At 37.9% G+C, this 26,055-nt stretch overlaps 4 protein-coding genes across 4 annotated transcripts; 1 reads left to right on the forward strand and 3 right to left on the reverse strand.

Moving 5' to 3' along the window:
- The first annotated feature begins 5,600 nt into the window (after positions 1-5,600).
- Positions 5,601-8,377, forward strand: LOC126765921 (hatching enzyme 1.2). The gene is made up of 2 exons (XM_050483631.1): positions 5,601-6,464; positions 8,051-8,377. The coding sequence occupies exons 1-2, from the start codon at positions 5,601-5,603 to the stop codon at positions 8,375-8,377; spliced, it is 1,191 nt and encodes a 396-aa protein (XP_050339588.1).
- Positions 8,378-10,210: 1,833 nt separating this feature from the next.
- Positions 10,211-11,578, reverse strand: LOC126762018 (cytadherence high molecular weight protein 2-like). The gene has a single exon (XM_050478532.1). It carries the CDS (start codon positions 11,576-11,578, stop codon positions 10,211-10,213), a length of 1,368 nt encoding a protein of 455 aa, XP_050334489.1.
- A 2,722-nt stretch (positions 11,579-14,300) lies between these two features.
- On the reverse strand, positions 14,301-16,135 carry LOC126765904 (uncharacterized). Its single transcript, XM_050483574.1, has one exon. It carries the CDS (start codon positions 15,960-15,962, stop codon positions 14,301-14,303), a length of 1,662 nt encoding a protein of 553 aa, XP_050339531.1. The 5' UTR covers positions 15,963-16,135.
- Positions 16,136-20,310: 4,175 nt separating this feature from the next.
- Positions 20,311-22,296, reverse strand: LOC126765894 (uncharacterized). Its single transcript, XM_050483567.1, has one exon. The coding sequence runs from the start codon at positions 22,124-22,126 to the stop codon at positions 20,465-20,467; it is 1,662 nt and encodes a 553-aa protein (XP_050339524.1). The 5' UTR covers positions 22,127-22,296; the 3' UTR covers positions 20,311-20,464.
- Positions 22,297-26,055: the final 3,759 nt, after the last annotated feature.

The following is a 26,055-nucleotide window of genomic DNA, read 5'->3' on the forward strand; positions in this document are numbered from 1 at the left end:
ATTTGTGTTTTTATGTGTAAAAGTGTGATAATAATTTTAGATCCGTCGTGTTTATCTTAACATGAGCATTAAAGAAGGTGAGTCGTCTTTAAATATACATACATACATACATAAACTATAACAAATACATTGAATAAATAAAACTCTGTTGGCACACAAGCGCTAGCGGCAGCGCTGCTTGGCTGTCATATACAGTTGGCTTTAAAACTATTTTTCCTGTGCCTACTAAATATTTTGAAGCTCAAGGAATGTTAAATTGTTAGTATGCGCCTTTTTGAATTGCCCTGGAGTTTTGAACTTGTAAAATGAGATTTTGCCGAAGAGTTATTGTGTTTAAGGGGCTATACCAGTGTGACGCATGAAAAATGAGGCGATTTTCGTGAATTTTTTTAAAAGAAAGTACTAGATTGAATGTTTCGACGTTCTATGGACGTAATAAAGTATAACTATATTAAAACTTTTTTTACAAAAATATTGAAAAATAACGGAGTTATGTGCTGTCTGCGGAAGTGCCGAAAAAAAGTGGCTCAACTGCTGGCATGATTCCGGTCGATTGAGTAGCTGAAACAAAAAAATTCAAAATGTTTATTAAAAATATCAAAAATTAAGAAAATAGCGTAATTTTGAAAAAAAAAATCGTTTTTTTTTTTCGAAAAAAATGGTCGTTTTTTAATGCCAAATTGACAATTTTCAACTAATCAAAAATCGTTGTCCATATGTACATATGGCTCAACTGCTGGCATGATTCCGGTCGATTGTATGTATGTATGTTTTTTTTAATGCACCAACCAATCTGAGCTGTCGCTCTTTAGAACGCAATTTTGAAAAATGCACTTATATATGTACATTCATATGTAAATGTTTGCTATTCAAGATAAAAACTATTCAAGACCTTGCGGATTTCACAGGATATTTTGGAATATATGTACATATAAACTATCGTAAAAGCAAAATTTTTTTGAAAGTGTCAAACTGGTATAGCCTCTTAAAGCAATGTGAACAAATATTTTTTCGAAGATTTAAACACAAAAGTTACAAAAATCAATAATTTTATAATAAAAATTTGTTCTTAAATGTCTTAATGTTCTTCATCGATTCGACGACATTTATGTAGTAAAGTATTGACAAACTTACAAACAAAAAATAAACCAAATCGACAGCTGACAGTTTAGGATTAATAAAAATGGAGCGATTGACAATAGAACAACGTGTCTTCAATATTGAACAATATTTCAATGAAAACGAAAATTTTATGCAAAATATGGACGGAATAGTGTTTTAACTTCGTCAACTGTGAATATTTATTGAAATGGTGGTAAATTTAAATCTCGCGTTAATTTTGCCACACACTGAAGATTATACTGTCCAGAATTAACTTTTCAAATGAACATTATTTTAATTTTGTAATATCTAACATGGGTTTGAAAATAATTAATCTCACATACATGATTAAAAACTGAAAAAAAATTTATTCCACACACCGGGTTAAAAAAAATTTTAACTCAAAAACGGGGAAAAATTTTATTTTTAATATTTAATCACAACAAAATAAAAAAGAATTTTCTTTTCATGTATAAAATTAAGAAATAAAAAATAATTTGTTTTAGAATTAATGTTTTTTTTTTTTAAATAAGATTTTAAATTTTTAATTCAAACAGCTCGAATTAAAAAAATCCAAATTTTTTATTTTGCTAGTTCGGTCTTCTTCTTTAATTGCGTAGCCATGTAGCCAGGATCTTTTCTAGCTGGTCTTCATAACGCTGTGGAGGTCTTCCATCTCCTCTCCTTCCCCCGGTGGGTCTATACTCTCAGATCTGGAATGTTTTCACCCATTCGGACGACATGACCCAGCCAGCGTGGCCGCTGTTTCTTAATTTGCTGAACTATGTATGTATGTCAATGTCGTCGTATATCTCCTATAGCTCATCGTTTCTCATGAACTGCGGTATTCACAGTTGCCTAAAATCTTCCGCCGAACCTTTCTCTCGAAAACTCTTAACATCGACTTATCAGATGTTCTCATCGTCTATGCCTCAGCACCATATGAGGAGTTACTTGTAGAATTTGTTCTTTGTTCGTCGAGAGAGTACTTTACTTTTCAATTGCCTACTCAGTCCGAAGTTCTTCGCCGCCTTATTTGAATAGCTCGGCTGGAAATCTATCGGCCCCGCCGCTTTGTTGTTCTTCATATGGGTAAATGCTATTCGAACTTCTTTATGGTCGGACAAAGGAACATCTGCTCCATCGTCATCGATTGAGCAATCGGGTTCACCATCACAAAGTGTTATGTTTTCATTCCCATTCAGCATTCTTGAGAAGTCTTTCCTTCGTAATTTCAGTATGTTCTGTTCATCAGTCACTAGATGCTCCGGTCTTGAAACCTTCTGTCATCGCATTTTTTCGTAGAATTTTCAAGCTTTACCCCTGTTGGCCAGGGTTAATGATAGGACTCGGCGACGGAGTCTCTCTCTCACTTCTGGAACCAGCTGGGCAGAGGCATCTTCCCTATAAGGGACCAGACATTCCAGCTATATGCCCTTCAATCGTAATCCTCAATACGTTTGCATTGGTCGCCATCAAAAGGAGGGTCTCGCATCCGAGGCTATTTTGTTCTTTAATAGGGGGTGATTTTTTACGTGACGGGTCCCAAACCCACCGCACAAACCTGGGGAGGGATATTTCGCCTTCTCACTTTAACTCACCATAGCTTTGAATACGAAATCGCAGTATGCTAATTCAGCTACAAGCAAGTCAAGTTGTCGCTTGTTAACCAATAAATACGATAAACTATAATGTCAACAAAAGCGACATAATATTTGATATAAGGCGATATGTGCGGATTTATTCGAAGTTCGTTAAAAAAAAAATTTTAATGTCATTGCTTGCAACACTCTTTCCATCAACGTCGCCACTTTTCAATGCTCTTGAAAATAGCCCGTTAACTAACTCTCTTAATATCATCTGTATTATCATTTGCATTATTTTTTAACTATTTCACTGAACAACTTAACGCTTTATAACTATATTTTACAACTAAATTACTGTAATAACCTGATATAATTGATATAGGCTGTCCTTTACTGTACTACACAGCGGCACCTTCCCTTATTACGTTTTCTATGATCGTCATCAAAACTGATGTCTTTCATACGAGGCTGTTGTTTATTTTTCATTGGGTGTGGCTTCCACGTGGCGAGTCCCTGCGCAGAACCTCGCCAGGCGAGTAGTATAAAGTTTTCTACACATTTATATAGCGAGCCGCTTGTTACAAGATTGACGTCCGCTCGCAGCCGGCCCTGTAGTGAATATACGTTGCAATTAAACTTCAGAGAACTTTAAAACCGAATATGTCGGAGTGGCTCCACTGAAGCTTTCTCTGTTTTAGCCGTAACTCCAGGCTTCACACGGGTTGGCTTCCGCATCTTATACAAGGGTTACTCACGTTTCCAGAATGCGCGGCGAGGACACAAGAGTAGGAATTGGGAATAGCCATATCACTGTAACTGCTTGCTCAGAAGCATGACTATACCCTATTACACTTCTAGGTTCTAATTTATAAATTTGGGAGCATGTTGCTTGAAAAATCATATGCTTACACCCTGCGAAAGTTTTAACGTGTTGAGAGAAGGTAAACTTGACTATGACGAATGTAGACGAATATATATTTATTTTTACATTTTTGAAAATTTGACAATTTTTTTTTAAATAAATAAAAAAAATATAAAAAAAATCGGCTAACTCCGGGATTAGCAGGGATAGTTGTCAAATTAATTGTAGTTTTTTTGAGGAAAAAACAAAAAAAAAATGGCGAACTTTCAAAAAATGACGATTTTACTTAAAAAAAACCGATTATTTTATATAATTGATCGTGTTAAATTTTTTCGTGTATTTTTTCGAAAAGTTCATTCAAAAACAAAAATTAAAAAAAAAAGGTCCCCAAAAGTCAATTTCTACAAAAGTTATGGCTATTTGAAAATAAAAAAGACTTTTTTTGAAAAATTCATAACTTTGTTTGAAGTTGGACAAAAAATTTTGAAAAAATTCTCAAAAATGTTTTTCAAAAGGTAGAAAAGGACGGATAAGTTTCAGCAAAATCTAAAGGGGTCGGGTTCAAAAGTGGTCGATTTGGTATGGAATACCCCATATATACAGAGCTAACAGATTAGACACTCAAGCGTTTCCAAACACTCGGATGGTGGCACTTTCTCTTTATTTTGTCTTAAGCATGATTCATACAATTAACATACAATGCAAAACAACCGCTAATAATATTGAGCAGAGCGTTATTTAAGCGACTTCTTGCATATTAATGTTACTCATCAAAATTGTATTATTTTTTAATTTTAATTAAATAACCCAAAACAAGCTTATTTTTGGTGAAATGCATAACGGAAATTTCTTGTTAATATCGCCGCCTGCTTTTCATTACGCAATCCTGAATTAAAACTGTTCTTCATAAAACAAAAATACAGTTTTAAGAAATAACATACATATATTTGTCTCACAGACTTTGTCATCGATTCCATCAGGTATTCTAGAAACTCATTGGATTTTCCAGAAAAACTCAAGTACACATATTTTTTGATCGTTGAAATTTTTAAACATTATTTTTTCATGTTTTACACCAGCGATTAAATATTTGCTAATTTGAATTTAATAGATTACAGTTAGCTTATAAATATTTACATGCAATTAACTGTAGAAGACTCTTCAAACTTTATCACACAGGCCTAGTACTCGTAGGCAAATATGCTCGCTTTATGATACATACTACAAAACCACTGACCTATCACCAGCCTTTCCACTCTAAATCACAACTCATTGCCAAGTCAAAATATATAGATATAAGCATAGTTCTTTTTTTTACCTCGCTTATCGGGCATTTTCAACGCCAAAGTCAAAGTCAACATCTTGAAAACATAAAAACCACATTAATATTGTCAAAAGTAGTGGTGCTTATTTTCTTAGCCCCACATACTTGTATGTACATATGTATATAACTATTTGAACTAGGAGTATGAATGAGTTTATAGCCGTTGCCGGCAAAGAATAACCAAAATATTTGAATAACACTAACGCTAGGCGACGTTGAGCAAATAAGAATTCGTACAAGCGTTCGCCGGCTTTTTTTCACGGCGAACAAGCGGCTGAGCCAACAAAGCCGCACCATGCGCGCCGAGAAGGTCTTAGGCGAAACGCCGATAAGCTTTTGAGTTGTTGTAGCCGAAAAAAGAAAGCTACTCGGCATAACGACTACCGTTACGGTTAAACGTAACTTACCGCACATTCGTTTATGCGAATTTATGATACATAAATTTATGGCCGATAAGAGTCGTGGCAGCGTAATTCTTAAACCAAAGTGAGTGTGTCTCGGGCTCGGAGTGGTAGCAACGAGTGGAAAGAATTCTGACAAACTGCCGGAGAGTATATAAACTGAAGCTCTGCAGCAGAAAGAGCACAGTTCGAAGACATTGTTCTAAAGCGTAACATAAAGTTTAACCACAGCAATCAAAATTCAAAGCGACCTCGAAGGATTTTACCCAAACTACAGTTAATTATTGAGTTCCTCACGTTCAAACTCAAGCTCTTCCTTCTACACAATGGCAAAACACCCTAAAACTTTACTATTCGCGCTTGCGCTTTTTTGTCATCTAATGCTGCAGCTCCAGGCTTCTCCGTTGATTGGCAGCAGCACCTACTATGACGATGACGACGATGACACGGAGGTGTTGGAGATCGATTTGAATAGCGTTGATGATCTCGTAAATGGTGGCGTTGAGGAGGGAACACAGGCGATTGACTTGAGCTTTTATGGCAATGCGCTTTACGGCATGCCCGATAATGAAATGACAGCTCAGTTGGTGGCTAACTATACAGCCGAAGAGTCGGCGGTTAATCCAGAGGAGTTGGGTTCCTATTTGGAGGGCGACATTCTAGTGCCGCGTGGAATGGTGTCTGCTAGAAATGGCATTATTACGCTAAGTTCACGTTGGCCTAACGGTGTGGTGCCGTTCGAAATACGCGGTAACTTCAATGCACGCGACATGTCTACCATCGAGCATGCGATGGACGAGTATCATCGTCGTACATGCATACGTTTTGTGCCACGTAGCCGCGAGAGTGATTACATTTCAATTGTGAGTGGCAATTCGGGTTGCTGGTCATCGGTAGGACGTGTGGGCGGCAAACAAGAGGTGAATCTGCAATCGCCTGGTTGTCTCACCAAACCCGGCACCGCAATGCACGAACTGATGCATGCACTGGGTTTCCTACACGAACAGAATCGGCAGGAGCGTGACTCATATGTGGATATAATGATGGAGAATGTACAACCAAATGCAGTGTCGAATTTCGAAAAGGCTCAAAAAACCGTTGCTTATGGTGTACCTTACGATTATGGCAGTGTGATGCATTATTCGGCGAACGCTTTCTCGCGTAACGGTCGTCCGACAATCGTGGCTGTGGTGAGTATGTGTGGTGAATATGTGTTTGAGAGGTGGAAGTTTTCAAGTATGAAGTGGTGAAAATCAACGTTAGGGGTTTTCACAACATTTGATGGTGTCAGAGAAAGGGATTCACATCACTTATTGCTTTTTTAAGCGCGACGGTTCTTATTATTGGTAAACAATTTTCAACTGAGTGAGAATTCAATGCGATTGAGCCAACGAAAATACTATGTAGGTGTATTAGATCAACAAAGTTTTAACAGCAAAATTGTATTTTTTCGGACAGCGTAAATAGTATTATTGCAATATACTGGGATTAAAGGGAAATGAAAATATTGAAAGACAGTTTTGAAGGAATTTAACATAAATAATAAATATGCTTATCTGGCTAGGTGAAGGGTCTAATGCAGCCTGCTAGAAAAAATGGATTGAATGTACTCAGATCCGTAGAAAGAAAACCGGGGCATGGGCATGACTATGGTGAATTGTTGGGAGAAGAAATCTGTAAAAAAAAGGTTGTAGAGATCTGATCACTCGCACTTTTTAAGACTTTTTTTCAGTAATATAAATTTTGAGAATTCAATGAACTTTAATTATCGACAAATAATTTTGAAAACCTTTGAACTGCCTTGTTACCGTAGCCGATCTCTAGAAAGACCTCCGAAAAAAGTGGCCAGTGGAAGGAAAGAAAACTTTCCGTTTGGAAGAGTTTTCTGTATTATAGATAATTACAGATAATTATCGAAGGACTAAACAAAACTTTGATTGTTTGCGGCTCTCCAAAAAAATAGTTTTTTGTGAAAAAGTTTATATTTCAGAGTGACTTAAAAAATCGAAATTATTACCAAAAGTGTCATTCCATCGATCGTTAACTTGCGAATATATCTAAGAAGGTCGTGCGAAAATTTCAAGTTGATTGCCGTTGGACTAGCCGTTTTAGAGAAATTTTCCTCACCGTCTCCGAAAACGGCTTTTTTTTAGAATATTTTCAACTATTTCTATGTTCGATATTAGTATATTCCTTCCACTTTTTTTTTAATTTAATGCCTTAATCCTTTATTTGTTGCCATATAAACATATAATAATTTCTAAGCTTTATAATTCCACCCCGTGGGGGTTTACACATTTTTTCGACTTATTCAGCAAAAATAAAATAGATAAATATCTACTTAACACCATTTTATTAACAGTGACGTACGGAGATATCATATCTCAAGACTAATCACACCTACCGTATATACAGTCAGAAATGTAAACATAAACAGCGAGAGGCGTCAGAGCACTTTTGGCACTTGAACAAGGTTATTTATTATTTATTATACGATTAGTTGAAAATTCCCAGCGTGTGAAGGTTCCCCACCACTTGGTTCAATAAACCGGCGTCTGGTGACTGTATCAAGAAAGTGCGCGCGCGACATGCGTGGCATCTGTTTTAGGCGCCCTTAATACAAGTTTACAGAGAGGCATGCCATCTTACAGCATTGCTGATAAAATATTTCCGCGTTGGCGTAACTGTTGTTCATATATCTGTTATACATTATATGTTTTACTCTGTATTTTGTACACTGACACATTTATTTACTTACGTATTTCCCTCCCCCAAGCAACCGGGTGGCAGTCAACGTATGGGTCAACGTGAAGGATTCTCAACCTACGATATTGAAAAGTTGAACAAAATGTACAATTGCGATGGACCAGCTATTGGCGGTGGAGTTGGTGCTGGTGGAAACGGTATGGGCGCTATTGCGCCAGCTCCAGCACCAGTTGCAGTGCCAGCACCAGCGCCTCAACCTGCGCTGCCAGCTCCTGTTGGTCCAGCTGGAAATGCAAATTTGATTGGCAGTTTTCTAGGTGGTCTTATTAGCGGTTTGGGACTGGGCGAAGAGATCAACAATGCTGATGTGACAACGGAGACAACAAATGATATATAAAGGGAAACAATATGATGGATGGCGAAAGCAGACCAACGAAAATATAAGTTCCTTACAAGTAGCTCGATGATCATTACCTTACTCTAGTTTAAAAACTCGAATTTCAAATGCAGTATTATAATTTATTTTAAGAGATTAAGAATAAAGCAAAAAATCAGATTTTGAAATATTTTTCTATTCATTGAGCTCGCTGAACTATAACTCGGCGCTTTTCTTAACCGCTAAAAATATCGAAAATGTATGTCGTTCTAAAGTAATCACCTTTGGTACCAATACACTTCTGCCAACGTTTTTTCCAATCCTCGGGACAGTTGTTAATGTCAATTTCTGGAATAGCCGGCCCATAATTTCGTTATACTCTCGCAACAATGTTGCTAGCGTTAATCCGGATTAACTGCGCAAGTCTTAATCAGATCCAAATTATATATACCGAGACAGACGACGAGTATGCCGATGTTGTCTGAAACTCTCATAAACAGCTCATTGTCCTTTTTCCGTAATATTTTCAAGCTGAAAATTGATAGAAGATAAACATTACGGTTGTTAGCTCCATAAATTTTTAAGATGGGCAAAATCCATTTTTTATTACAAAATGCATATCAACACATTAAACTTCAAACTGCATCATAACATAAAGATATTTTATTGATATTATATTTTTGATAAATTGTTTTCAAAGGGGCGTTGCCTTATATTTTTTGTACATTCACAATAGATGAAAATTGGCCATTTTTAACAATGTTCAAAAATGAAAATCTAATAAACTCCCATAAAATTTTGAGGTTATTTCAAAATCACTAAAAGTGAGTTAACCGCTAACAAAAAACGTCAGAAACTCTAAATTAAAGAAGTCCCGAAAAATGCAATTAATCTGAAAATTAACGCTGCCGTCTGTCAATGCTCAAGAACTTCTCAGCTCATAACAATTTAAAAATTCTTATATTTTTTCATAAAATGTATATGTCGTCCCTCTCTAAAGTAATCACCTTTGGTACCAATACACTTCTGCCAACGTTTTTTCCAATCCTCGGAACAGTTGTTAATGTCAATTTCTGGAATAGCCGGCCCATAATTTCGGCCTCTTTTTACGAATAGCTTCGCGCAAACGACGTACAACGACGCAATACAAATACAAATATTCCTTGTTGACAGTTTGACCTGTCGGACGGAATTCGAAGTGCACCAAACCTCTATAATCGAGGAAAACTATCGACATAATCTGGATTTTTGACGACCTGCTTTGACGTGGTTTCTTCGGTTTCGGCTCACATTTGCCACAATATTCGAACGATTGTTCGTCTGTTTCCGGGCCGTAAGGATAGATTCAAGACTTATGGCAGTAATAAGTTTCGTTTCATGATATTCTCGTAGTTGGAAGGTATTGTTTCACAGACGTTAACGCGACGCTGTTTTTCGACATTCGCTTGGGAGTGGCCAGAAACGATTCTTTTATATATGACTCAACCAGCTCACGAATTCCGGTCTTAGACTGAGTATTCCCTGGGTAGCAAAAAAAACAACCGTTTGAAGCGAGCTAAAGTGAAAAGGCGAAACATCCTTCCCCAGGGTTGTGCGCAGGCTTTGAAACCCGCCACGTAGGAACATCTTCAATGAAAAGAAGAAGAGATCCTATTTACACTATATTAAAATACAAAAATGAAAACACCAGTTTTCAAATAAGAATTTTCGAATTTTTAATAATTTTTCGTTTGATTTCTATTTTAAATTTTATACTTTTTTTCAATTAATTTTTACCTTACATAATTTTTATTATAAGATTTTGTTTTTATGTTTTGCTTTTGACTACTTATAATAGTGTTTTTGTTTGAAATGTCAAATTATTGTTAAATCATTTTCCATGTTTCGCTTTGCGGTCAGCATACGCGCTCGTGGAAAACGGCATGAGCTTATGCTATGCAAGCGGTATTGCATTTCAGGTTGCGTAATCTTATCATAAAGTTTGTGCTTAGCATTTTCTATCGACGAAATACCGACACTCTCCGTCTCATCGATGTTCAACGCATCCACCTCGGCGCACTCGGGACACTGTTGTGTTATGACAATGTCATTTAAGTTGGTTGCAAAATCACAGAATTTTTCTATATTCTTGATGAGATAGTTAATGGGGCGCTTCTTGACATTTTTACGCTCCAACCTATAGACAGTGGCTAGCACACCAAAAATACGCTTCTCTACAAGCTTTAATTGGTCGTGTAAATTTGTTAAATTGATCTGTCTATAATCACCGATTTCTTTTTCCAGCGATTGCCAATTGGTTTTCGAGTGATCGCGCACCAGCTTCAAACCCAAAAATAGTTTGTTCAAACGTTCGTCATTCACCACGGAAGACTTACGCAACACCTCGTTGTTCTTATGTTTTTCTTGCAATTGCGACTCCAGCTTCTCAATTTGATCCACCTGATTTTGCATAGAATTGCGATTGTCGAGCTTAAGCATATCGATATCCGCATAAAGTCGATTGACGGCATTATTCAACAGTGTCATATGATAACTCGTCTCATTGGCATAATTGAAGTATGAATAGTAGAGGCTTTCTTGTTCTTTGAATTTGGTGATAACAGTTTTGATATTTTTCTGTCCGGTATATTGAAAGATCTTATGTAATACATTCTTGTTGACAATCAGTTTCTTTTTCATACGTTCACGCATATTACTACGTCTACGATACTCCTTTGGCTGCAAGTCAGCCAAACGTCGATGGAAAATTTTCGATTTGTAAAACTCCGTGTCATTTACTGACTCCGTCTTGTTGCGACTAATGTCACGCATTTCCATACGCCGTTGCTCTAAGTCTCTACGCTGTCGCTTCTTGAAAATATCAAATCTCTCATAGAGATCTATGCTCGAGTCGAACTGATGCATAGCGTAGCCAATCAAATCGGTCATGTATTTCTTGTCACTATTGAGTTCGCGTATTAATTTGAAATAATGCTCGTTGAAAGCTTTCCGCTCCAAAATCAGTTCGTGCAGTTCTTCGCGTAACTTCATATTCAGCGCTGTCATTTTGCACTCCTGATGTATGCCCACCTCCAATTGGTTCTCCTTCATTGCCAAGTGCTTGCGTGCCCTGTTTTTATCTTCTATTGCCCGCGTTGCGGGTATTGTGTGCCGATTTAGATCGTATATGTGTCGTGATAGGCGTCCCAACTCACGCTGTATATTCAAAATGCTTGTTTTCATATTGTGTATATCCTCAGCTAGCTTCTCTTCACATGTGATGTGACACTTAATGGTGCCCAAATAACCCGCACTCTTTCTTTTGTACTGTGTACCGATTGCTGTCCATACCTTCACCTTGATGTCAGCTTTTCTTTGAGCAATTTGGCAGTGCCTTTCTTTAAATTCCCCTCCATGATTTGATTGCGTCGAAAGTTTTGCAGCCGCGCTGCTAGTGCTCGTCGGTAGTCGCTTTGCCGCTTCGCGACTTCCTGCAGCTTGAGCATGTGATCCTTTAAAAAGGACGATTTCACATCGAGCGTCGTCATTGTAATGGTTAAATTAAATTTATTATGGCCCAAATATTAAATGAATTTGTGCAAAATATTAGTTAATAGATTACATAAAAAATTAAAAAAAAAATTGTTCTGGAAAACTTTCCCAACCAGCCCAAATTTTCTAAATAAAATTCTCGAATTTATTGACAATGCCAAACACACGTGACTTAAAAAAAGGTTATGAGTAGGCAAAGAAACTTAGTCACAATGTATTTCGACAGTTATTCACAATCAAATTTTGTTTTGAGTGTTTAAACTTTGAGATCCCGAAGGATATACGAGTATACTATAAAAGTAGCATGGAATACATATAATATAATTAAGTGAAGGACGGAGCCATGTGTAGAAGTTCACGCAAGTGAGGAAAGTGAGGTGAGCGCCATTCATTTGGGAGTGCCCAGGAACGATTCCTTTAAATATGGCTCAAGCAGCTCACGACTTCCGGTCCTAGACCAAGTATCTTCTGGGTAGCCAAAAAACATCTGTTTGAAGACGTGCTAAAGATTTCCGATCGGATTCATCACTTCCCATGGTTGTGCGCTGGATTTGGGTTCCGCCACGTATAAAACCCACCCCAATGAAAAGGACATAACAGCTTCGGATAAGAGACCCTCATTTAATGATGACCACTGCAAACGTATTAAAAATTATAATTTAAAGGCAGGTGTATGTTCGGTCCCTTGATTGAGAAGGTGCCGCTGTTCGGCCGGCTGTTCTCCTCGTAAGAGTCTATCCCAACGAACAAAGATCAAATTCTACAAGTCACTCATCACTCCCTCCTACTATATGGTGCAGAGGCATTGGCAACGCCGAATAACGCAGTCGATGGGATGATGAACTGTACGAGATATAATCGACATTAGGTCAGTGAATTAAGAGAGTGAGAGCTAGAGAGAAGCAGAGGAAGAGGAAGACTTACATTCCGTTGAAAACAGTAGGTTGAAAAGGACTTGACTACACTTGGAATATGTAATTAGTGCCTAACAGCGAAAAAGCAGAGAACGACTGGCTCGCTGTTGTAAATTCCGTTGAAAAGACGCAAGCGTGGAAAAGGAAAGAAAGAAGATAAAAATATTCGCTTTGATGTTAGTTGAAACCTAGGTCCAACAGTACAGTCTACGTGTTTAACAGTAGATACTTGAATACTCTATTCTTTAATGAATTTAAGGTATATTTTATCACCGTAAACTGAATTGGTAGCAATGGCAACCCTCATATAAAGCGGGATCATCTATTAAAGTTGTAAGCAATATAGTATAATCACAGATCTTCAGCGATAGATTTTTGATTTATAAAAGCCTTTAGGGGTTCCATCACACGCAGATTTTATTTGAAGCATCTGCAGTTCACCGGCTAAGAAGTTAAGGATTCTGAATAAACGTATTGAAAATAAAGCTTATAGAGTTTCTAATTGCCAAAAAAATTGAAGTTTAAATTCCCCTCAGCCAAAGCAACAATGATATTTTTTTTTTGGTTATTCCGACTTCCGCCTAATCACTTATGGATAATATTTACCATCTTTAGAACACATTCACTAAAATAAATACTATAATGAGTTTAATTTTTTCAGTCGGTCTGAATATCGCACCACAATTGGTTTTCGAGTACCCCGCTTTGTGAAACTTCTTCATACCATCTAAAAAAACTAATCTCGCTCAAGTGAATTTTGTGGTTAAAAAGCGCATTGAATGGCAACTCATACGAAGCAGAGCCTCACTTGTAATACATCCACATGAACTATGTCGTTTTAACTTAACCACTTTGAGACTAATCCAAATTAGTTAGAACTTAAAAATGTTCGATTGAACAATAAAAAAATCATAAACCAAATCACCTCTTACCTCACCAATACTAACTAAGGACTAAGAAAAAGAGATACTAGACCCTTGACACTTCAAAGACGGTCAAAAATCAAGGTTATGTTGACAGAGTTCTTCGATTACCGAGGTGTGGTGCACTCCGAATTCCTGCCGAACGACAAAACTGTGAACAAGGAATACCATTTGCTGTATATTAAAATTTTGTCTTTATTTTGATGGGTCGGAAATTTGAACTTCGCCATTTTAAGTATTTCTACTCTTAATTAAATTTCTGAATATTTTTCAGACAACAAAACAGGAAAATCTAGAAAAATCGTTGGCTTCATCTATTTCAACACGAGTATTGTGATTTGTACCCTCAAATTTTGTTTTTTGCTGAAAAGAACTTTCAAGTATTTGAGAAAATTTTATTCTGTCATAGCTGTCACCCATCAGCCAACGAATAAATAAAACTACTTTTTTTTCTAAATAATATTTAGATTTTTTTATAATAAAAACAAGCTATTTACGCATTAACATGTTTTCCTATATACGAGCTTCATAATTGATTGCAATTCTCCATATTGGAGAAAGCAGCGCCATGAAGTTTTAGGCATTACGTTTTGCGGCCAGTATGCGCGAGTGCGGCAAACGACACTGACTAATGCTGTGCAGGCGATACTGCATCTCCGGTTGATTGATGCGCTCGTACAATTTTTTCAACACCGTATTCAAGCTCTGTATGCCCTCGCCACCATCGGTATCATCGACGTTGGTGGCATCGGCCTCGCCACACTCTGGACACTGTTGGGTGAGTACGATCTCATCTAACGGTGTAACACTATCGCATAATTTTACAACATCCTTGACAATACATTCGCTCCTGTGCTTCTTAACACGACGCTCGCGCACATACTGTGCCACCGTTATGGAGTGTACGCGCTTCTCCAATACCTTAAGGAAGTGACGCATATTGAAGAGATTGACTTTGGTGAAATCGCCCAGTAATGCTTCGAACGACTTGCAATCGGCACGTGATTGATCCTTAATTATTTGTATGCCCTGTAGCAATTTCTCTAAACGCTCATCGTTTTGATCGCGCACTTCGCGTAGCTCGTCGTTTTTCTTTTGTTTCTCCTTTAACTGGTTATCAAGCTCTTCAATGGTTTCGAGTTGATTCTGTAAGGTATTGTGATTCGTATGCTTCAGTTCGGAGATTTCATTAAACAATCGATTAACGGAATTATTTAGCAAAGTCATGTGATAGCTCATTTCATTGGCGTAATTGAAGTATGAATAGTAAAGACTCTCTTGCTCTTGGAACTTGTTTATGACCATATCGACATCGCTCGAATTGGTGTATTGTAAAATTTTCTCTAATATTGTATTGTACAAGTCGATGCGCTTACGATGTTGCTGACGGAATTTTTCACGTCGACGATACTCTTTCGGCTGCAAGTCATCCATTATTCTCACGTGCGCTTTACAATCCAAAAATTCAAACTTCGCATCGTCGGCCGCTCTATTCCGCATGATCGACTGCATTTCCACCATTTTCAATTCACGATCCTTTGCATCTTTCTTATTCTGTATATTTATTTTCTCGTAGGCGTGGATGCAACTCTCAAAAGTGCCTAAAGCATATTCGATCAGATCGACTATATATTTTCTATCGCTGTTCAATTTTTGCACCAGCTTCGTGTAGGCTTCATTGAAAGTCGTGCGATGTTGCAGCAACATTATCAAATCTTCGCGCAATTCGTTATTAATTGCCGTGAAAGCGCACTCCGTACGCACGCCCACCTCCAGCTGATTCTCCAATATGTCCAGCTTCTTGCGCATGCGTGCCACATACGCTTGATGCTGAGAATCGGGCACTGTACGCCTATTCAGTACGTATACCTGTTTGTTCACGCGACTAATTTCGCGTTGCAAATTCATTATGGATTCTTTATAATAACGTATATCGTCGGCCAAATGCTCCTGACATGACACGTGGCATTGTATGTTCGACAGCGCACGATCGTTTTGGCGCCGATGCGTTTCGCCGCTGGCAACCCAAATCTGCGCACGCAATGTATCCTTCTCCAAATGCAATTGATCGATGGTGTTCTGATAGCTCTGCAACATGATCGTCTCCTTGCGCGTACTCAACTTCGTCGATAGTATCGTCTTGTATTGACGCTGTCGCCGTGTGAGCTCCTTCTGCTTTTGCCAGTAATGCTCGAGGAAGGTCTTCTTGTTGAACTCTTGACTTGTAGCCTCCGCCATGTTGTTGTCGTTGTTGTGAATATCGTTAGATAATTCCTGGCACTATGCTTATAGCGTGCAAAATTACAAGTTTTATGCAAAATATACTAAAATATATATACACGGGATGGCGTAAAAACTTGATTGTGTAAAAAAAATTAAATGCGTATTTAAATATATGTTACCGCTCGGTCCCTCCGCTATAAGTCGAATGAAATTTGTAGAAAATTTTGTTGACAGCTTTATGAAGTTGTAGAAATCTGAGCTACCAAGTTATGTAAGGGTTTTGAAAACGTCAGTAGGTAACTCAAAAATATCAAAAACTGTATAAAATTAATTAAGGCCATGATCAGCATTGCAATAGTGGCAATAGATTCGACATGTCAGACACAAACTGTTCGAGGAATAAAATTTTTGACCATAACATCTTTGGTACACTATAATAGTAATTTTTAAAACAGCTGCTTACAGGTGGACTGAAAAGTTCGTAGGTTGATACATAGGTGGTACAACTAATATTAAATCTATATGATTTTTGTTCAGCCCCTACCTTTAAAAGATACGTGTACAAATTTGACATTCTGATTCCGGGAAGTATTTGAAGCTTTTTCATGGTAATAAAACCGAACTTTTGAATCGATATGTGATTATGGATGAAACATTGTTACATAATTTTACACCGCACTCCAAAGAACAGTCAGCCGAGCAGATGCAACCGTCGATTGACAGGGTAATGGCGTATATATTTTGGGATGCGCATGGAATTTTTATTGTCTACCTTGAGAAAGGAAGCATCATCAACAGCGACTATTATATACTCTTATTGAACCGTTTGAAGGACGAAATCACCAAAAAACGGCTGCTTCTGAAGAATAACCAAGTGCTGTTTTACCAAGATAATTCACCGTGTCGCAAATCAGTGAAAACTATGGCAAAATCCATGAATTGAGCTTCGTATAGCTTCCGCATCCACCGTATTGTTCTGATGTGAGACTATGTCGTGATCTCAGACCTCAAGAGAATGCCCGCTGGAAGCAATTTAGCAACAATGAAGAGGTAATCGCAGAAACTGGGATTATTTAGAGGCTTAAGGCTAATGTATTATAAAAATGGTATTGAACATGTTTTGACCGCTAAAATCGTTGTATCGCCCTCGAAGATAACTGAATAATAAAATGAAGTTTTAACAAAAAAGAAATATATATACAAGGTGTGTTCCAAAGTTAAAAGCACTTAAAAAAAACAGAACAAATGGTTTTTTCGACAAAATCAATTTATTTTATTCAAAATAGACTACTTCTGCTTCAATACAGCTTTTTACACGGTCCAAAAGCATGTTGAACGAGTGTTTTAGCTCGTTGGCTGGTATGGCCGCTAGTATGCCGGTGCAAGCCTTTTGAATGGCCTCTACGTCTGCATAACGCTTCTCTTTCATTGGCAAATGCATTTTTCCGAAAAGAAAGAAATCGCACGGTGCCATATCACGTGAATACCGGGAATGGTTAATGGTTAAAATGAGATTAATCAGTCACAAGCGTCGATCGAATGCTGGATTCTGAGCAATTTTTGGTCGTCAGTCAATTTGTGCGGAACAAACCGTGCACACCACTTTCGTAAGCCCAAATGTTCGGTCGAAATGCGATAAATCGATGCTTTGGAGATGTTCAATTCCATTTCCATGAATTTCAATGATGATTTCGGCTGACGCACAGTTTCGATGGAATTTCCGGTGATCACGGATTTTGATTGGCCCACACGTTGATCATCATTTATGTCCTCACAACCACTTTGAAAACGTTGAAATCACTTGTGAACTCTGCAACGGGATACGCAATCATCGCCATAAACTTGTTTCATCAATTGAAACGTTTCGGTAAAAGTTTTACCAATTTTAAAACAAAATTTAATGTTGGCTCTTTGTTCGAAGCTCATTTTCGCACCGATAACACAAACATACTGACACTTAAAACGCAATAACTTCACTTCCAATCCGTGAAATGTCATGAAATTCTCGCTAGATAATCGAGAAAGATAGCAGATTCTAACGTACCAGTCGACATATACGAGTAGATGGTGCCACCAGGTGGTCCTTGATTCAAAAAGTCCTGTTTACTTTCGAACACACCTTGTATGTGAGCTTTATTTATTATTCGTACACGTATAATCAATACGAGAGATTGCTTAGATATCTTCTTCTTCTTAATTGGCGTAGACACCGCTTACGCGATTATAGCCGAGTTAACAACAGCGCGACAGTCGTTTCTTCTTTTCGCTACGTGGCGCCAATTGGATATTCCAAGCGAAGTCAGGTCCTTCCAACGGGTGGAGGTCTTCCTCTTCCTCTGCTTCCCCCGGCGGGTACTGCGTCGAATACTTTCAGAGCTGGAGTGTTTTCATCCATTCGGATGACATGAACAGCGTAGCCGCTGTCTTTTAATTCGCTAACTATGTCGATGTCGTCGTATATCTCGTACAGCTCATCGTTCCATCGAATGCGATATTCGCCGTGGCCAATGCGCAAAGGACCATAAATCTTTCGCAGAATTTTTCTCTCGAAATAGATTAGATACCACTAAGTAAATTTAAGATATAACTCTTCGTCGGGACCAAATATAACGAAAGATAACTTTTCGTACTAGTAACTGTCAAACCTCATATAGTCAACACTAAATATGCCCCCAAAGATACACATTCCTATAAATTCGAATATATTAGGAGTATTATTTAGGGAAAAGTCCTGGGTATATATGATAAACTTTTGAGCATTATACTGGTTTTAGAGATCTTCCAACTTCTGAATTCCGTTTTACTATGGCGAAAAAGTCGCTGAGGAGCAATTTCAGAGTTTGCAGTGGAAATAACTTTGTATCTTTTTAACTTATATTATTGGTAATAGACTCATATGACATAAATTCATGACTCCTTTGGATTTTGAAGTATTCTCCCAAAGAACCCCTTCTTCCTGGATTAATTTAAGGACTCAAATGGGAAGTGGGCCATAAGCACTTCCCATGCAATACATCCTCTGGGGGATATCACTCGGAGTCAACTTTCTGGATGAACGGCACTTACCTGGGTGATCAATTCGTTCAAACAATGCGAACTGCATAGACTTGGTTACATCCCCTGGACCTGGAGATGAGTCAGAGTTACGTTCATCTCGAAGGCTGAGGGCTCTCACGTTACGGCGAAGGACTTTCAGGCCCATCAGCGTCTCCTCCATCTTACTAAAAACTCTGGAGATACTGATGGAATGGTACATTAGGAGTGCATTACGAGGGACAATTTATTAGGAGCGCAACATGTTTATTGTAAAGGCAAGTCTGTGGCTATTGCTCTGCATAATATCGTGTCATGGCTTGAGGAAGCCTTCCTTGATATAAAAGGAGCTTTCAATAACGTCCTGTAGCTGTTCTGGACGGTCTTAAGGTTGAATCAATCCTCAAATACCTTATTTTCAGTCATCTGTATGACAGACTGATTGAAACGGAATGGGGAAACGGACGGAAATGTGAGCAGCACATATTGCCCGTAGACAACGTCGATAGCTGTATGGCTGTGAAAGTTGCCATCGGATTTAGAGAATCTGGGTTCCTAAAAGAACACGTTTCTGAAAACTCGGAAATCGTCAATCACTTTGACTTCATACCACACTTAGATCATGGAGTCGCCAACCCCCCCTCTGGCGGCATCTTCTCTAACCATATACCGGAGAGGGAGTTGTGTGTGGGAAGAAGCCGTTTGAGAAGAGGCGCAGCGCAGCGAAGAGGCGGATGGGTCAAAGCTTGGGGGGAAGGCTGGTGGAGGTGTTTGCTGTTAGGAGTTCTCTATGATTTCCACCTTCAGACTTGCTGACTATTGTAGTGTTTTCCAGGCCGAGGTAGCAGTAAATTTGCTGCTCCAGAGTGCAGCCTCCTTCAGTCTGTCAAATATTCGGTATGTGGAGTTTTGAACAGTTTCGGTTCGATTTCAACGGAATTCGATGTCTTCGTTACCTAATACTATGAAGTGAATTTAAAGTTGAGTTATATGGAAAATAAGCGCTGTTGTAGACCGCTTTTTTAGGAACTTGTGAAACGAATTTCTAAATGTAATTTCTGAATATTTTTCAGACAAGAGAGAAGAAAAATGTAAATAATGTAAAATTGGAATTCTTTACCACATCTTTACTAGTATTGTAAGTCGTACCCCGACCTTTTGTTTTTTATTCAATAGAAGCACGGTTTCGGAAACCTGAGAAACCTTCGCCGCTTCAGAAAACTCAACAAAGGTCCAACAAATAACCAAAACAAGCTTTTTTTGTTTTATAAAAAAGTTTATTTAGGCATTAACATGTTTTCCCATATACGAGGTTCATAATCGTACCCCTTCAGCCACAATCAAGTTTAAATCACACATCATTCAGCTAAGCATATTGCACACATACAAATAGATGCATCTGCAATTCACCATATCAGTTTGAATTTTAAAACAATTGATTGCAATTGAGTTCTCCGTAGCGGAGTAAGAAGCGCCTTGAAGTTTTAGGCATTACGTTTTGCGGCCAGTATGCGCGAATGCGGCAAACGACACTGACTAATGCTGTGCAGGCGATACTGCATCTCCGGTTGATTGACGCGTTCGTACAATTTCTTCAAGACCGTATTCAAGCTCTGTATGCCCTCGCCACCATCGGTATCATCGACGTTGGTGGCATCGGCCTCGCCACATTCTGGACACTGTTGGGTGAGCACGATCTCACCTAACGGTGTAACACTATCGCATAATTTTACAACAGCCTTGACAATATATTCGCTCGGGGGCTTGATACTTTGACGTTCGCGCATATACTGCGCTAGCGTTATGGAGTGTACGCGCTTCTCCAATACCTTCAGGAAGTGACGCATATTGAAGAGATTGACTGTGGTGAAATCGCCCAGTAATGCTTCGAACGACTTGCAATCGGCACGCGATTGATCCTTAATTATTTGTATGCCCTGTAGCAATTTCTCTAAACGCTCATCGTTTTGATCGCGCACTTCGCGTAGCTCGTCGTTTTTCTTTTGCTTCTCCTTTAACTGGTTATCAAGCTCTTCAATGGTTTCGAGTTGATTCTGTAAGGTATTGTGATTCGAATGCTTCAGTTCGGAGATTTCATTAAACAATCGATTAACGGAATTATTTAGTAATGTCATGTGATAGCTCATTTCATTGGCGTAATTGAAGTATGAATAGTAAAGACTCTCTTGCTCTTGGAACTTGTTAATGACCGCATCGACGTTATTCGAATTGGTGTATTGTAAAATTTTCTCTAATATTGTATTGTACAAGTCGATGCGCTTACGATGTTGCTGACGGAATTTTTCACGTCGACGATACTCTTTCGGCTGCAAGTCATCTATTATTATCTCCTGCGCTTTACAATCTAAAAACTCAAATTTCGCATCTTCGGCCGCTCTATTCCGCATGATCGCCTGCATTTCCACCATTTTCAATTCACGATCCTTTGCATCTTTCTTCGTCAGTATATTTATTTTCTCGTAGGCATGTATGCAATTTTCAAAAGTGCCTAAAGCATATTCGATCAGATCAACAATATATTTCTTGTCGCTGTTCAACTTTTGCACCAGCTTCGTGTAGGCTTCATTGAAAGTCGTGCGATGTTGCAGCAACATTATCAAATCTTCGCGCAATTCGTTATTAATTGCCGTGAAAGCGCACTCCGTACGCACGCCCACCTCCAGCTGATTCTCCAATATGTCCAGCTTCTTGCGCATGCGTGCCACATACGCTTGATGCTGAGAATCGGGCACTGTACGTCTATTCAGTTCGTATACCTGTTTGTTCACGCGACTAATTTCGCGTTGCAAATTCATTATTGATTCCTTATAATAACGTATATCATCGCCTAAGTGCTCCTGACACGACACGTGACATTGTATATTCGACAGCGCACGTTTGGTTTGACGCCGATGCGTTTCGCCGCTGGCAACCCAAATCTGCGCACGCAATGTATCCTTCTCCAAATGCAATTGATCGATTGTGCTCTGATAGCTCTGCAACATGATCGTCTCCTTGCGCGTGCTCAACTTCGTTGATAGTACCGTCTTATATTGACGCTGTCGCCGTGTGAGCTCCTTCTGCTTTTGCCAGTAATGCTCGAGGAAGGTCTTCTTGTTGAACTCTTGACTTGTAGCCTCCGCCATATTGTTGCCGTTTATGTGAATTTCGTTAGATAATCCCTAGCACTGTGCGTATAACCAGCGAAATTACAAATTTTATGTAATATATATTCTGGATGGTGTAAAAACTTGATCGCGCAAAAAAAAAATTAAAATAAAATAAAATGCGTATTTAAATAAACGCTACCGTTCGGTTCTACCGCTATAAGTCGAATGAAATTTGTAGAAATTTTATTGACAGCTATACAAGTATGAAGTTGTAGAAAACTGTGCTACAAAGTTATGTACGGGTTTTGAAAACAGGTAGTTCAAAAATATTGAAAACTGTATAGAATTAATTAATTTAAATTAAATTATATATTAAAATAGAATTTTTGAATAAAGCGTTTTCGCAAATAATGTTATTCTAAAGGATATGAACAGCTGTTGTAGAGAATTGGTGGGGGATTCTTCTGTAAAAGCATTTCACTTCTGTGGAAAGGGGTAAAAGCTGGAGCAAAAGTGCACCTGCAGGATATTTAAAAGGGAGTGGTAAAACAGTTAATCAGTACCCTCAACAATAGAGACCTTTTTTTTTTCATTTTTAAAATGGCCTAAACTTGTAACAGAACTTATTGCATGACTAAGCAGGGCGATTGTTTTAAGAATGAAGTAGACAATGGTAAAACAGAAAGACGTCAGTCTCTAGGTAAAGAACATCGGACCGCAGCTGGATATAACCAAGCGTCTGCAACGCTCCAGGCTACCACTAGTTTTCCGGAAACATTTACTGAACCAAACTGACTTCGGTGCCATGGTCTAATCATCATAAAATACTACTTATAGTCATTATACCCTGATCAGGGAGTATGAAGCTCGCCACTATGTTTTTAACGCCCAAAAAGAAACGTTTGTTGCGCTATAAAAAATATATATAAAAATGATTAGCCATGTCCGTCCGCAAACTAGTCTCTCAATTTATGAGATATCAGTCAGAAATTTTTCGGGAACACTTCTCCATTCTTTAAATAACAGTGAAAGCATAACACCAGGAGATGGTGAACCCGGTTCCCCAATCGATGATGTTATATTGCCCGACCATGATGTAGTTCGAATAGCAATTACTCGTCTGCAGACCAATGGATTGCCGGTCGAGCTTCTCAAATACAGCGGCTAAGAACTGTTAAGGATCATCATCAGCAGATGCATCGGCTTCCTTGTAGAATATGGTCGGACGAAAACATGCCAAGCGATTGGAATTTAAGTGTGCTCTGACCAATCCACAAAAAGGGAGACCCCACAATCTGCGCTAGAAATTCAACAACCGACAAGACATTCACCATTCAAATCTTGGAAAGACCCGTAATAGGACCCGTAAAAATAGGATGGACATATATCACCTCTTCGTCGATTTTAAAGCTGCTTTACACTACACGAAAAGGAGCTGCTTTATGCCGCTATGTCTGAATTTGATATCTACGCAAAACTAATATGACTGTGTAAACTGACGATAAGCAAGACCAAAAGCTCCGTCAGGATCGGGAAAGACCTCTCCGAGCCATTCGATACTAAACGAGGTTTCAAACAAGGCAACTCCCTTTCGTGTGGCTTCTTCAATCTGCTGCTGGAGAAAATAATTCGAGCTGAATAGAGAAAGTACAATCTTCTACACGAGTATACAATATCATTGGCTATAACAACCGCGCTGTTAGTTCTGCCTTCACTAGGTTGGACAAAGAAGCGAAGCAAATGGAGTAAGCGAGGGTAGTCGTCGCATTTGGGACTTGGCACCCACGTCACTGTTCGCAGTCATAACTTCGAAGTCGCAGATAATTTCGTTTATCTTGTAACCAGTATTAACACCAACAACAACGTCAGCCTCGAATTCCTGCGTAGAATAACTCTTACCAAAAGGTGCCACTCCGAACTTAGTAGGCAATTGAAAAGTAAGGTCCTCTCTCGACAAAAAATATACCAAATTCTTCAAGTCACTCATCATTCCCGTCCTTCTATATGGTACAGAGGCATGGACAATAACAACTTCTGGTGAGTCGACGTTAAGAGCTTTCGAGAGAATTGTTCCTCGTAAGATTTATGTTCCATTGCGCATTGGCAACGGCGAGTACCGTAGACGATGAAACCATAAGCTGTACGAGATTTACATACATTGACACTGACATATTCAGCGAATCAAGAGACAACAGCTACGCTGGTTAGGTCAAGTCGTCTGAATGGATGAAAACACTCCAGCTCTGAGCATATTCGGCGCAGTACTCGCCGGTGGTAGCAGAAGAAAAGGAAGACCTCCATCTGTTGCAAAGACCAGGTGGAGAAGGACCTGGCAACACTTGTAATCTCCAATTTGACGCCAAACAGCGACAAGGAAGAACGATTGGCGCGCTTTTGTAAACTCGGTTATATCCGCCCAAGCGGTGTCTACGCCAATAAAGAATAGAATCACTCAAGTAAATCCGGAAAACGTAGTTTTGCTGGAGCTGATTGAACTGAATGGCTTAACTTTAGAAGTCTCTAACTCAAACACTATTCGAGATATTGATTCAAAACATTTGCATGTTGTTCTTAAGGGTATAACCTATCAAAGTATGAAGTAAACACTTTTTTTTTTGGAAATTTGAGCATTTATTTATATCTTTTGAATTGTTGGGTTTTGTATTTCATAATAATTAGTTAATGGCTAATTAAATTAAGCATTTAAGACAACTATACATAGTAATAGTTATAATAATAATAATAACTTTAATTTCTGCACAATTTTTTACAGTTAAAACACTAACAAATTTTTATTTTTGTAGTTAAATATATAAAACCGCTATGTTTTGCATATATTTAAATAATGCTTATTACTTACAGATATTTTATTGCTATTCACATATACATTTACATAGATAGTTTAACTTATTTGCAGTAGTACTTCCATGCTTAGAGATAACAGTATAAAATATACATATGTATGTGTATGTAAGTAAAGAAAAGCAAAAATGAAAATATATTGTATATGTAAGTATGTATAAGTAAAATGCTGTAAACTTGCGGAAGCACTCATATTGAAAATGTAGCAGTAACCTTTTAGCCTTTAAAGCGTTTGTTATTATTTGTTTAAGTTTTAAAAATTTAATTTTTTGTTTGTTGTTATTATTTAAAATTTTATAAATGTCACATAAATCACAATGTGTGCTTATGATGTTTTGATTTTCGTTTTATTATTTATTTTCATTTCGTACACACCGTTAAAAATATTTTTTTTTTATTTAAAGAATTGATGTATTATACATACATATATGTTTGTTTTTTTTTTATAAAATTAAATAAACAAAAAAAAAATAATAATTACTGTTATTTTTACTGCAGCGCAGCTTCTTTAACGGTACTGGGGTTCAAATGTGATGGTTGTGCAATAGCTTAGCGACTTGTTGTAGCGCTATTTGTTTACAAAATTATTTGCACCATTTTAAATTATTTTAATTTATTACTAGCACGTAATTATATTCATTGTATCAAAGTTTTCTTTTTGTATATGGCAATTTTGAGTACAAATATCAAAGCAAGTGAGAATTTTGTTTTTCATTTTCATAAATTTCAAAATAGTTTTAATTGCACATTGTGCAAAGTTTTTCATAAAAACACATTTCGGATTTTCTCGGTTCATATGTTTGTTCATCCAATTTAAAGCTCATTATGACGATTATTATGATTATTATGTCGATTTTAATTATTTATACTATTTTTATAAGCCAGTCAATCTAGATCAAAGTCGAAGAAATATAAATTTACAACAAGCTTAGAAACGGCAGCTCTTTGGAAATAAGTGTTCAGGCATTACTATAGATAATTTGCTGTTCTTTAGTTTTTCAATATTGTGAAAAATAATTTTTGGAACTTTGACTTATAGCAAATTTTTTTCATATACCGGCAGTTTGTAGAGCCTTAGATAGATGGCTGCTAACCAGAGATTG

This window comes from Bactrocera neohumeralis, chromosome 2, assembly GCF_024586455.1.
Source record: "Bactrocera neohumeralis isolate Rockhampton chromosome 2, APGP_CSIRO_Bneo_wtdbg2-racon-allhic-juicebox.fasta_v2, whole genome shotgun sequence".
In the NCBI taxonomy this organism is placed as follows: domain Eukaryota; kingdom Metazoa; phylum Arthropoda; class Insecta; order Diptera; family Tephritidae; genus Bactrocera; species Bactrocera neohumeralis.